Source organism: Eucalyptus grandis, chromosome 6 (genome assembly GCF_016545825.1).
Source record: "Eucalyptus grandis isolate ANBG69807.140 chromosome 6, ASM1654582v1, whole genome shotgun sequence".
Lineage (NCBI taxonomy): Eukaryota > Viridiplantae > Streptophyta > Magnoliopsida > Myrtales > Myrtaceae > Eucalyptus > Eucalyptus grandis.
The window spans coordinates 49,795,634-49,808,555 of record NC_052617.1 but is presented as its reverse complement, the minus strand read 5'-3'; the positions used below and the strand labels follow the sequence as shown (position 1 = coordinate 49,808,555).

The 12,922-nt window shown below is 42.2% G+C and overlaps 2 protein-coding genes across 5 annotated transcripts; one reads left to right on the top strand and one right to left on the bottom strand.

The window, feature by feature from the left end:
- The first annotated feature begins 5,682 nt into the window (after positions 1 to 5,682).
- Positions 5,683 to 9,963, top strand: LOC104450502 (UDP-galactose transporter 1). The gene is made up of 5 exons (XM_010065084.3): positions 5,683 to 6,185; positions 7,092 to 7,341; positions 7,443 to 7,650; positions 9,025 to 9,256; positions 9,536 to 9,963. Exons 1-5 carry the CDS (start codon positions 5,817 to 5,819, stop codon positions 9,755 to 9,757), a joined length of 1,281 nt encoding a protein of 426 aa, XP_010063386.2. The 5' UTR covers positions 5,683 to 5,816; the 3' UTR covers positions 9,758 to 9,963.
- Positions 9,964 to 10,539: 576 nt separating this feature from the next.
- LOC104450501 (methyltransferase N6AMT1) lies at positions 10,540 to 12,723 on the bottom strand. 4 transcript variants are annotated; one of them, XM_010065082.3, is made up of 2 exons: positions 12,633 to 12,723; positions 10,540 to 11,603 (listed from the first exon to the last, which is right to left on the bottom strand). In XM_010065082.3, exon 2 carries the CDS (start codon positions 11,561 to 11,563, stop codon positions 10,796 to 10,798), a length of 768 nt encoding a protein of 255 aa, XP_010063384.1. In that variant the 5' UTR covers positions 11,564 to 11,603; positions 12,633 to 12,723; the 3' UTR covers positions 10,540 to 10,795. The 4 variants fall into 4 exon arrangements, with proteins under 4 accessions (XP_010063384.1, XP_010063383.2, XP_039171224.1 ...); XM_010065081.3 differs by lacking the exon at positions 12,633 to 12,723 and adding an exon at positions 12,375 to 12,626; XM_039315290.1 differs by lacking the exon at positions 12,633 to 12,723 and adding an exon at positions 11,718 to 12,368.
- Positions 12,724 to 12,922: the final 199 nt, after the last annotated feature.

Here is a 12,922-nt window from a genome sequence, read left to right as displayed (position 1 = left end):
TGACCGATGGCAAAGAAGAAGAGGAAGCTGTTTTGAACCCCCTCCCCCAACCGAAAAAAATAAAATAAATAATAATAAAAAATAAAATAAATAATAATAATAATAATAATATTTCGCATATCTCATGGACCAGTAGGTTTCTTAAATCAAGCCCGCTGCTGGAAAATTGAGAGGATTTTGGAACCATTCATTTTTAGCCTATCAGACAGAACCTGTGATGTTAATCCATCTTTAACATACTGAAAACATCAGATAAAGGCTTTACTTTGTCAAGAAAACTATAGAAGTAGAACCGTCTGATGTGTTCTTTTCACATCAATCGAGTTACTAAGGGCGTGCATGGAAAAGAAACACTTCTTGGAAGAACAAAAGAACAAAAACGACTCTTCTCTCTCTTCTTCTTCTCTTCTTCTTTTCTTCTTTTTTTTTCTTATTTTTTTCTTTGGCCGGTCGCCGGCCTCGGCCATGGCCGGCGACCGGCCGTCGAGGCTCGGGCTCCTCGCCAGATCCGGCGAGGCCGAGCGCCGCCCCCGGCGAGGCTCGGCGGCCGCCGGCGCGGGCGAGGCCGAGCCTCGCCTTGGCCGGGCGACGCCGAGCGTCGCCGGCCCCGCGAGGCTCGGGCTCGCCGGATCTGGCGAGCTCGAGCTCGCCCGGCCATGGCGAGGCTCGGGCTCGCCGGATCTGGCGAGCCCGAGCTCGCCCGGCCAAGGCGAGGCTCGGCGTTGCCCGCGGCGAGGCCGAGCCTCGCCTTGGCCGGGCGAGCTCGGGCTCGCCCGGATCCGGCGAGCCCGAGCTCGCCATGGCCGGGCGAGCCCGAGCTCGCCCGCCCTGGGCGAGGCCGAGCCTCGCCCAACCACGGCCAGCTCGGCCTCGCCGTGGGCGGGCGAGGCCGCGCCCCGTCGGCCGTCGCCGGAGGCCGGTGGCCGAAAAAAGAAAAATAAAAAGAAAGGAAAAAATAAAAAATAATAAAAAATATTTAAAAATTAAAAGAAACAAAAAAATAATAAAATTTAACCAAACGTGTTTTGTTCATTTTTATTTCCGGACAAACGTTACCAAACGCGTTCTTTTGTTCAAAAATTGTTCCTAATAAAAACACTTTTTGTTTCATTTGCGAAAAAAAAAAGCACAGAAATAAATCCATGCGCACCCTAAGTGGTTCCAGGCAATTGATGGGTCCATGAATCGAATGCTTAGAGACCTGAATACATTATAAAGTCCACATTTTATGTGCCTTTACTTCAAAGACCATCCAAGTCAAAGACCATCCAAGGTTTCGAAGGATGCCTGCCTTGACCATTGAAAGCATCTAAGGGCTAGCTATGAAAGTAGGCTCCATCTGCCTAAACTTCAAAGACCATCCGAGGTTTCAAGGGAATGCCCCATCAAGCATTATAGAAGTCCAAGACCTAGAGCTTGGCTATGAAGCAACATGTCAAATTTTGAAGTTCAAAACGCACCCAAAAGCCCGTCGTTTCTGCGTGAGCTCCAGGATCTTGAAATCAATCCTAGCCATCTATTCGCACTCGCCAAACCCCTGGCAATTTGGTCAAAGTCGACGATGGCTCCCCTATGCAATGGACCCTTCACTTTATTAAGCTGTTGAAACTTGGAATCATGAATTGTAACCCTCAGGACAAGGAGGCCCACTTTGAACTAGTCTGGTCAAGTGTGCGAGACGGTCGTCTCTGTGCTCGAAACGAATGCGACAGCTCTTTGGAGAGGCAGTAGATCCGCCGTTGGTCTAGGATCCATGCCCTTCGGTTTTGACCAACGGAAATAAGTTAGGTGATTTTAGTAGGGCCATGTACCCCCGAGTCTTGACCCTGGCCGACTGTGTAATCATCTGATTTTTATTTTACGTATCCTATTAGCCTTAGATCTTTTACCAAAAGACAACCAAAAAATAACAAAAAAAACAAACGCACACAAACGCACTCAATTACCAATTCTTACGATTTACGTTATCGAATGTTGATCGCAAATTCATTATTCCTCCTTTTATTGGAAGAATTGAGAAAATTATCTAATCGATCTTAGGCTTATTTTATGGATGTCAATTATGTTTTAAACTTTACGATTTTTCCAATTTAGTCTTAAAACTTTATGTCAAATTTTAATGCAATTTTCAGTCAATTTTCTTTTCAGATGACTTGACTATTTAGTGATCGCTAGCTATTTTACGTGATATACTCTAATGTTAGTGATTTTCAGTGAAAATTAACTGGACGGACTTCATTAGAAAACTCGATTATTAAAATTAAAAATTTCATTATTGAATTCATATCATAAATTTATAACTAATTGGACTATTCTTCTCGGTCGAAGTAAACATATTTGCCGTATTTGATATATTATTTTTTATTTTTTTACCATAGAATTCGTTAGACTTTGATTCTACAGGCGAATAAAGAGCTGGAAATCTGGGGTAGCTCGAGAGTTCGTGTCCATGGGAAAGGGGCTAATCGAGACGGGACGAAACGGAAGGAGGCGAAAGCGAAGACAATTTCCAAATTACAGGGGCAGAAGCAACTTTGCTCAATTCTCAAGACTCGAAGAACATGCGTGGCTCAACTCCGAGGTACAGGTACAGTCAGCGTCAACTCCAACCAAAACAAATTTCTTTAATACGAGAATTGATAGTGCGGTTGACTTCAGCTTGACGCAGTTGAACCCTCAAGCAAAGATATTTTTAGCAAAGCTCCATCGAGAAAAATAAGAAAAAAGGGGGAACTAGGCCATGCTCCACCTTACACGGTTGACTTCGCCGCCGACCGTCGATGCAAGACGGGTTACCCAGCTCCTTTGACGAATTTACAAGAAAAAATCGTGTCATATGAGTTAATCGAATCGAGACCTTCTCTCCCTTTTGGGGATTTTTTTTTTCCCGGCCCTTTCTCGAGACGCGGGTCTAGAAAGTTTAGAAGCAAATGCAGAAGTAAATGTGTCGACTTTAGCAGTCGAAGTGTTTTTTTTCCTCCGTGGGTGCTTTGATTATGCATTCTCATCTTGTATGATGATGAAAATGGAAGTTATTTTATCAGAATGGTACGGTAAAACGGGACGCAAAGGTGAAGAAAATAGAGAAGTTATGGACGGTCGTTTTCGCCGGCTGCGCATTCCGTGAAAGTAATGAGTGGGTCTCACAGAGGGGAATCTTTTGTGGCATATTTCTTTCATATTCTTTGCCAACCTCGGTATACTTTTCGTTGTTAATGTTCCGTGCAAAACCTCAGTCGTGGTTCCTTTACATACACACGTATATAAATTAAAATAAAATTGAATAAAACAAACTATCAAGGTTAATTTTACATTTTTGTTGCATTTTTATCTTGTATCGGTATGGTTAATTCATCTATGTTTTCAAAATAGAAAAAGAGGGGAGTAGAAACGGTTTCAACTACTTGAATTGAAGACTGAGAGCGACGATCTAAAGACTGATCTATAAACTAATCCTATATGGATCTAAGGACAAATCAACTTGCATTTATTTTGAAATGGGTCTTTTCTTTCATTGATTTCTATGGCCAATGTGTATGGGATTTGACATAAGTTAAGGCAAATTAGGTAGGTGGGAGCTTTCATGATAGAATCAACGTCACAACGAAGTCCGAGGATTAAAAGCCCCTCCCACCCATGCAGCATCATCAACGCCAAAAGGGATTGCAAAGAAAGGTGTTGTGTACCAATCACTTCACTCCGATCTACCATAATAAAGCAGTGAAGAGATGTTACCAAATCACCAACTTGGAGGCAAGCTTGCGAACTTCCAAAATGGCAATATGAGCTGCATAAGAAGATTCATGGGAAGGTTCAAATCGAAAGCCTAACTAATAAACAATCGCATGCAGGTCAATTCAACCCACTTTGCCTTTGGATGTATGTTTTCAAAATGCAGTAAACTCCTCTCATAAATCGATTTTAGCATACCCTAATTTCTATAAACAACATCCAAAGCATGATAAGGCTAAGGCCTATCATAAGCTTAGAAAGTCTTATAGTAAACGGGCATGACGTGCGGAGGGAGATGTCCAAACCTCATCAGCCGAGTCAACTCATTCTGGCAATTCCTTCAGTTTTTGAACTGTTTGGTTTTTACTATGAAGCTTTTACTAAGCCGTCCATGCCGGTCCTTAACATAGTACAATTAAGAAGCACAATTTAAGATGCAACTCAAGGCAGTGAACGTCTGGCCAGTAGGCATGCACGTGAATCCGGTCGCGAACACCGGAAAAGAGATACTTCGGAAAACAGGAACCCGGTCCCACGTGCACTCGTCCTCAACAGCAGGAGGGTGTTACCCCCTCGGGTCAATGCCCCGCGCTGTACTCCACATTTCATCGGTCGCTTCGTCCGCAACCACAGCAGTCCCTTTTCACTTAGGGGTAATGTCGCAAAAAATTATACATTATATACCGCGCGACACAAATATTCTAGACTGTTTTTTTCATCATAAAAAAATTTAAACTTACCTACTACGGCACAAATATCCAAAACTAAAACATCCCAGATTTATATCAATATAACAAATATATTCTACACATCACACATGCATGAGTTTGGATTTTTTTTTAGACATAAAGAAATTGAGGATATTTATATTACAGTGGGCAAATTAAAAGTTTTTTTTGTGATAGTGTTTCTTTTTAGCATTTATGTCGCGTTGAGTATAGTTTGAAATTTTTTGTGATATTTGCCCTTCAAGATTTTACCTTTTCCTTTTTATTGAAGAAGAAAACTAGCGAATTAGCATATTAATACATGAAAAAGTGTCACATCACTTCACTACTCGGTCATAAAAGTTTTAAAATATGCAATTGCTTATTGTCCCCATTAGTTAGTCTCTTCGATCTTCAGAACTTGCACATCTACACGGGCATTTTAAGACTTTTTTCTCTAAACTCCAATTGAGTTTGAGGAGATGTTAGAAATATATATTATATGATTCTATGTACATTTTCATTTCCACCCATTTCAACAAAGATAACATTTTCGTCCTTGTTGCTATCGGTGCATCAAAGTTTGAAATGTAATGGAGCTCTGTGGAGTATTGAAATAATCAAATCTTACGATTTTGTGCAAAACTTTGATATGTTCTCATAATTTTAAAATTTGTTAAACCAAAGGTATTGTTGTAATTTCCTAGGTTGGTACTGACAACCATATATGGTCTTTAAAATCAAGAGGGTGAATTTTGTGGTACCATGATAGGATCATTCATTGTGTGGCCTCAATAGCATCCTTATGAATCGGGATAAATCATTGTCAAGCTGGTCATGTGAGTAGGGGGATTTGGGGAGATGTGGCAACAATCCAGCCTAACCTGTCGTCAAGGCCATTGGTAACAAAATAATTCCTTTTTATGGATACAATCAATCTGAAGTCCGATCGAGTTAGGGCTCCTTTATTCGAGCTCAGATTACTTCTCATGATTAGATCTCATCTATCAGCAGATTTATTTATTAATTTTTTTTTGGGGGGTGTGTTCGAAAACGATCGATCAGTGGATTACGGAGTTGAAATTAAAAACGTCGCGTGATGAGGGCGTTACTAGGCAAGAAAATTCATGAGGATCTCACCCTAATCTCCCATCATCGAAGCGGGGCCCACACGTGACCCGAGAGAAGGAAGAGAGAGAGAGGGATTTTACCAGACCTTAAAATTACGAGGAGACGAGCGAGAGAGGAGAGAGAGAGAGAGAGAGGAGAGAAGGAGGGGAAGGAGTCCGAAGAATCCATGGCGAGGGAGGGCGAGAGGAGAGGAGAGACGTTTAGAATTCAACGCATCGCGGCAGCAGCAGAGACGACGCGCGTCACATGGGACTACTAGACCCCCCCCCACCTCCCTCCCTCCCTCCGTTACGCACTCCCTCGCATTCTCCCTCTCTCCTTCTCTCTCTCTCTCTCTCCCTCTCTCCCTCTTTCTGCGGCGCTGCTTTCGATCGATCGATTGAAGAGCGCCGAGCAGCAGGAATTCGATTAGGTTTTTTCCCCTCCCCCTTCTCTTCTCTTCTCTTCTTCTTTTGGGCTCGTCGGAGGAGGAGGAGGAGGAGGAAGGGATTGGGGGCGGCGACGATGGAGGACGGCGTGCTGTGCCAGTGGAGCGTCTTCAGATCTCTCCTCGCCATTGTCCAGTGGTGGGGCTTCAACGTCACCGTCATCATCATGAACAAGTGGATCTTCCAGGTTCGCGATTCCCTAAATTCCTTCCCTTCCGTCCCCTTCCGTCCCTCGCCTTCGATTCATCCCGAGTCCGCTGCCTCGGTTCCGTGCTGCGATTCCTAGTCCTCTGGAATCTGGCGTTGCGATGAGTTTTAATTTCTGTCGATTCCGTCTCTTTTTAGAACTCTTTCTTCGATTCGCGGAGTTTCTTCTTTATTTTTTTATTTTTTTTAATCACTGTTTTGGCCGGACGATTGTGACCGTCGCGCTTCTCTGGTTAGCCGACTGAACTTCTGGTGGGGGTGTTGCTGCCGATACTGAGCTCATCGTTTTGGGCTCCGCTCTGAATTCTCGGTTTTACTTGTTCTTTATTAAATTTCGTCACTTGGATCAGCAAGACTGTAATTTCCCATACCTCCTCCTTCTTGTGCTTTTCGTTTTGTGTATTGTCTCGTATCTCAAGCTGATGATCGAAGACAAGACAGCGCGAAGGATTTAAAGATTTTAGAAATATACAATCTACGCGATCCATCCCATCGCCGGATCCAATTTCTATTCGAACTCTGTTGCCTTTCTCCTAGTCCCAATTTTTTCAAATATCGACTGGTCTGCTGCATTGATGATCTCGGTGCGAATCATTGGATCCTGTATTTCTCAGGAAGAGGTTCAGTTTGGACTTGCATCTCTTTTAAGCTGTCGAGGAGATTGCCCTTACTTTATTCTTAGAAAGAATCTGAATGAACAGAATCCTTACCTATTCTTGTTTTCAGTAGTCCTCGAACAGTTGATTCTGATTGCTTTCTCAGTAATTTGCGATGCGTTAGTTCATCGAGAGGTGAATTTCGGTTAAATGAATGGGTTTTCCCTGAATATAGGATGTCCTTGCTCATTTCGTAGATTTCTTGAGAATAATTATGTTTTGCTCCGCAGAAATTGGATTTCAAGTTTCCTCTGACCGTGTCATGTGTCCACTTCATATGCTCGTCTATCGGAGCTTACATGGTTATAAAAGTGCTGAAGCTGAAGCCCTTGATAGTTGTTGACACCGAAGATCGCTGGAGACGAATTTTTCCCATGTCCTTTGTGTTCTGTATAAACATTGTCCTCGGGAATGTGAGTTTACGTTACATCCCAGTTTCTTTCATGCAGACAATAAAGTCATTCACTCCCGCAACAACAGGTTAGTGTGAAATATTTATTTCGCGGAGTATAATGCTTTTAAATACTGCATTTGATCATATTAAGCAATCAGAAGATCCTGCTAACTATGGATCTGAACAGTTGTTTTGCAGTGGCTTGTGTGGAGAAAATACTTTGATTGGCGTATTTGGGCTTCTTTGGTGCCAATCGTCGGGGGAATTCTTCTTACATCAATTACGGAGCTTAGTTTTAACATGCTGGGGTTCTGTGCCGCCTTATTTGGTTGTCTTGCAACTTCCACAAAGACGATTCTTGCAGAATCCCTGTTGCATGGATACAAGTTTGACAGGTAGTTCCCTGTTGCTGGTTTTTTTCCTGCCTTATTTCTTCTAATATACCTTTACAATCATGTCTGCTTTTAGGATGTCGTGAACCTTTCACACCAAGACATTACACACCTTTGTTGTGTCGTCGTTTCCATCAAAGTATGTTGGATTAAATGACAAGGAGATTCTCAATGGAATGTGATATTACTACTTAGATTATGTAACTGCTACTATGGAGGTTGTTCATTTATCACATGAAAGAAAATAGCTGAGGGAAAATGCATGATACAAAAGAAACTTTTGCTTTGGGGTTGACCGGTTCTTTTAGAGTATAGCTGATAGAGATGATCTTTTCTTCTTGGCTCTACCAGATGAATGCTTATGGAAGGAAATTTTAACAGATAAATGCTCATAACTGGATTGATCCCCACACGCAAATGTTGATGGTTTAACTTAGAGATTCCTTGGGTAATGGTAGACTTTTTAAGTTACACATGCCCGTCCAGTTCTCCACATGTTCAATGTGGATTGTGGTTAAAGGGAACGGCATAGGCATTGAACTGCTCAAGGAATGTAGACATCGTACAATAGATCCATCTATGAGTAAGTTATTTCATGTCATCTGGTGGCACTTGTCTAGCTGTTGCTATTGATGCCATAGAAGTGCGCCTTGAGTAAGCCTCATAATAAAGCACCCGCATCCTACTTTGACAGTAAGAAACGGATATCAAGAAAAATGCTGCAAATTGCTCATTTAGACTTAGTTACTTGTTAAGTTTGGTTTGGATTCTATTGCTTCTCTTTGCAGATATATATCTACTCCTCTTTCATTACTGGGGTTCTTTCAGCATAAGCTTAAAACACATGAGGGTATTGAATGAGATTCCAGCACGGTTAGGCTAGCTTAAACCTTCATTCTCCCATGCCAAATTCTCGAGTCTTGCAAACTAAGCGATCTAGCCTTTTATGATGAAAACCGCATTTTTTTCCCCCACTGATCCAGTAACTACATTTAGTTTTCTTGTTTGGTGGTGGTTCTTCCTGTGTGACTAAAGAAACATGTTATATTGGTATGTTTTCATATTCGGAAGCTGAACTTGGCATGTGGGATAAACTATGGATTTAGTACCCCTGTCAGAGACGAAATGTCGATTATTCCATCCTCCTCTTCTTGCCCAAATTAGTTTGCACTGCTAATTTGTGCTGATGACCACTGAATAGAGGCTTTTATGATGGATGTTTATCTGCCTCGAGAAGAAATTTACTGTTTGAAGAACCCTCTGAAAATAATTTGAGATTTTCCATTTATCATCATGTGTGAGATATTTGTGCTCGGCTTAATTTGTAGTAGCTAGAATGATGCTAATTTACTTTTCTCAACTTATTTGAGTCTGCAGCATTAACACGGTATACTACATGGCACCTTTTGCAACAATGATCTTGGCTGTCCCGGCGATCCTTCTTGAAGGTCCTGGAGTTCTTCTCTGGTTTCAAACCCACACAACTATTATCCCAGCCCTCATCATTATTTTCAGTTCTGGAGTGTTGGCATTTTGCCTAAATTTCTCCATCTTTTACGTGATCCACTCAACAACTGCAGTAACATTTAATGTCGCTGGAAATCTCAAGGTAAGGCTCTTAAAAAGTGTATAATGCTCGAGTTCTACTGTTCTATGTTTGGAATTCTTATTGCTATTGTCCATCCTTCATTCATGCTTCATAATTCCCCTTAGACGACGTGACGATTTCAGTTGACTTACTGGAATTCCAGAAGTGCATGAGAACATTCCAATTGCAGTCGCTACCTGATGTTACGTTTTTCATGCGATGTAATTTTTATTTTTTTTCCTGGTTTTCCTCGTGTTTTCATGCTGAAGTAATTCGAGCTACTTGTTTTAATTCATTTAGGTTGCAGTCGCTGTCATGGTATCATGGCTCATATTTAGGAACCCTATTGCGGGCCTGAATGCCGTGGGGTGTGCAATAACGCTCTTGGGCTGCACTTTCTACGGTTACGTGCGGCACATGCTATCCCAACAGCCACCAGGGACTCCTCGGACTCCCCGTACCCCACGAAATCGTATGGAGCTACTACCCCTTGTAAATGATAAAGTAGATGATAAAGTGTAATTGGGGCATTGTTGGTTCTAGGCAGTTGGAAAGGGTGCGATATTAGAGAAAGAAGAGAAAGAACTAGGAACGAGAGAACTCCCCTTTGTTATTTCGAGCTTTGATTAAATTATTCCAAAATTTTTAATCATACGCCCTCTCTTACCGGGCAAATTATATGTTTTCGCTGCTGGTGTAATTCATGCTCTTTTCAGTGCTTTTGAGTTCGATTGTTCATCATTCCATTGCCTTTGATTCATTTTAAATCTTCCTTCTGTTGTAATTGCAAAAGAAAGTGCCGACTGACTTCTTAATTGCAAAATAATCCGCTTTTGTATGCTTCAATGAGAAGATTAGAACTGGTTTTAGGGCAGATTTTCGGTTGCGCCTGGCAGAACTGGGGGGAATTCATTCTGAAATTAAAGTTTGGTTTGGATAAGCATTTGATTGCATTGTTTATTGGGATTCTTTTCAAACTAAATGTGAAACTTAGCAGCGTTGGCGGTTCATATTGAACTTCATCAGTGACCAGTCTTGAAATATTGGCTTGGTTTTAATTAACCGATCGCATGTATCATCATGTCGAGAAAACACGATTTAGGCCATGATATGGTTGGATTTTACCAAGACTGGGAGAAACGGACGAGCCCTAACAGCTATCTAAAGCGACACCAGCTTACCCGTTAGGTGAATTCCGGAGGGACTGCAATCGTGCACCAGCACCGACTAATGTAAACCTGTTCATATAGATCCATAAAGATATACACCTACGAGCCAGATCCAACTTATTCTAGACCACAGAATGATCATAAACAGCCAGGTAATTAGATTAATTTTCACAACAAAATCAAACAAAGAAAAGGGTAGCAAAGTCTAGACAAAGAGAGGAACAAAAGAGATTTTCCAATAAAACCCAAGCTATTATTTCAAAGATCCTCAGATAAAAAAGGGAATTCGAAGCCTAATTTTCAACTATTAAACAATGTGTTAGTTGCCTCAACACGATTTTATACATAACACAGTATAAATTGAGAGGACTCCATCATACAGAATGTCGAGTCAGTCATTGCTTTCGACTTTTTTCCAGAATGGCAATCGATGAATTTGAGAGAGTACGGAATCCATGACCTTACCACTGGATGTCTTCTTCAACGTCGCCGTTTCCTTTTTACACATTGGATCGCCTGAATCTCGCCAGAACTTGATGATGTGAAGACTTTCCTCTTCTGTTGATCTCTGAACCACTATCCTAGAGGCATAGCCTCCCGCTTTCATTTGGCGGCAAATCTGCAATGGATTGTTGCTGGTGAGAGTGACCATATAAAACCAACCTCTATCCGACAAAAGTTTATCTACAACCGGCAATATTCTGTCGATAACAGCTCGGCCATCAACACCCCCTGCCCATGCAGAGGTAATGCCCTCCTGCCCAACTTCGTCATCAGGAGTTGGAACATAAGGCGGGTTCACAACAATTACATCAACCAAACCGGCTAGACGGCTGTCCAATCCTGATGCAAGATCAGTAGCTATCACATCTGCATGAACATTGTGTGCTTGCAATGTTTCACGGGTAACTCTCACTGCATGAAGATTGACGTCCGTAGCGATATAGTGTACTCCAGGCAATTCTCCAAGCATAAGCGCCAGAGAAGTGATGACATATCCACTACCGCACCCCAATTCAAGGCAGAGAGTTGGTTTGTGCTCCAACAGATTAGTGCGGTCAGCTAGCAATGCGTCGACTAAAGCAAATGAATCGTCACATGGCTCATAGACTTCAGAATGAGAGCTCACCTTATGGATTTGGGCAATTCTGCAAGACATTTTTGAAGGTGCCCAGAACAACAGCCGTTTGGATGGGGCTCTGAAAGAGAATAAACTTGAAATTAACACCAGACATTTAGTTCAGGCATTCAACTTGGTTTGGAAAAGCTACAGCATAAACGAAAATTAGAGAATCCATCCGGCCCTCATCGACCATTTATATCATATTGAAAGTTACCCTGGCAATCTTTACAAAGATAAGGATTTCGTCGCCTTCAGGTCTAAATTGCCAAACACATGCCGGACAGAGGAAGCACTCTGGCGAGGAAACGAACTGACGAACCGAAAAGGTAACAGATACCTAGCCATGGAGCTACGACCAGACCAACGATAAATCAAAAAGAGAAAAAGAAAAAAACCCTTCGTGTTCTAACATGGCTAGAGCCTGTAACAGCCACCATTTACAATCTTATTTCCTCGAGAGCACAGAAACAACAACCACAGCCACGCTGCCACTTCATAAAGGGATGCCGACGTCAACTCAAGATACGAAAAAACCAAGGTAGTCGAGAACTGGAAATTTGGTTTGCTTCTCCATACAGGACCCGGTCGAAATCCCAAAAACCCCATTTTTAAAAATTTTGCTGGGCTTTTCCCCACGAACTCTTGAACGACGAGTTCTGAAGATATCACTTCCGCACCCGAACTCGATTCATCAACAGCTCAACGGAAACGGTGGGAAAAGGCAGCGCAACGGGCAACGACCCAGGCCCAGATTCCGTTTAACTTCGAGGAGAGATCAAGACAGCGACCCATTTATTCAGACGACAGAAAATTCAATTAATAATAAGCTCGCAAAGGGAAACTGAACTGATCCATTCAAATCGACGCACGCGAGCTGCGGTTAGCGATGGGCGAGAAGCGGCCCCCGGCCACAACTCCGAGCCAAACCATACCGCCGTACTTGTGCTATGTACGGATCCCGCGAACGCTCCGACTCGAATGCGCTCTAATCGGCAAGCTCGGTCCGGAATTTCCCCCCAACTTTTTCAAGAATTCGAAAGCGCGCGAGCCTAATCGAAAAGGAAAAAGGGAAAACTTGGAAGGCTTGGTGGTGAGAGTCTCCAACCTGTGAGAGATCAGAGAAAGAGAGAGAGGACTCCTGCTGGCTGCTGTAATCTCGGCGACGCCCCAGAGAAAAGACAGAGGGTTTGACCATCTAATCATCTCATCGCCCTTAAACTGTTCACAACCTTTTTATTTTTATTTTTATCACGAAAAATCCCAAATTAATTCACATAAATTGATTATAAACTAATTTATTGATCACCAAAGACTTTGAATTAGTATAATCGGCTAATTTTTGTTAAATTTGATTAAAATTACGAAAAACTACAAATTAATATACTTGTGATAAAC

Bases quoted from the DNA above. Each gene is read 5' to 3' on its own strand.
- LOC104450502 (XM_010065084.3), top strand. From the start codon at position 5,817: ATGGGACTACTAGACCCCCCCCCACCTCCCTCCCTCCCTCCGTTACGC. The intron at 7,342-7,442 runs GTTAGTGTGAAA...GGATCTGAACAG, and splicing joins ATTCACTCCCGCAACAACAG to TTGTTTTGCAGTGGCTTGTG. The intron at 9,257-9,535 runs GTAAGGCTCTTA...TAATTCATTTAG, and splicing joins ATGTCGCTGGAAATCTCAAG to GTTGCAGTCGCTGTCATGGT.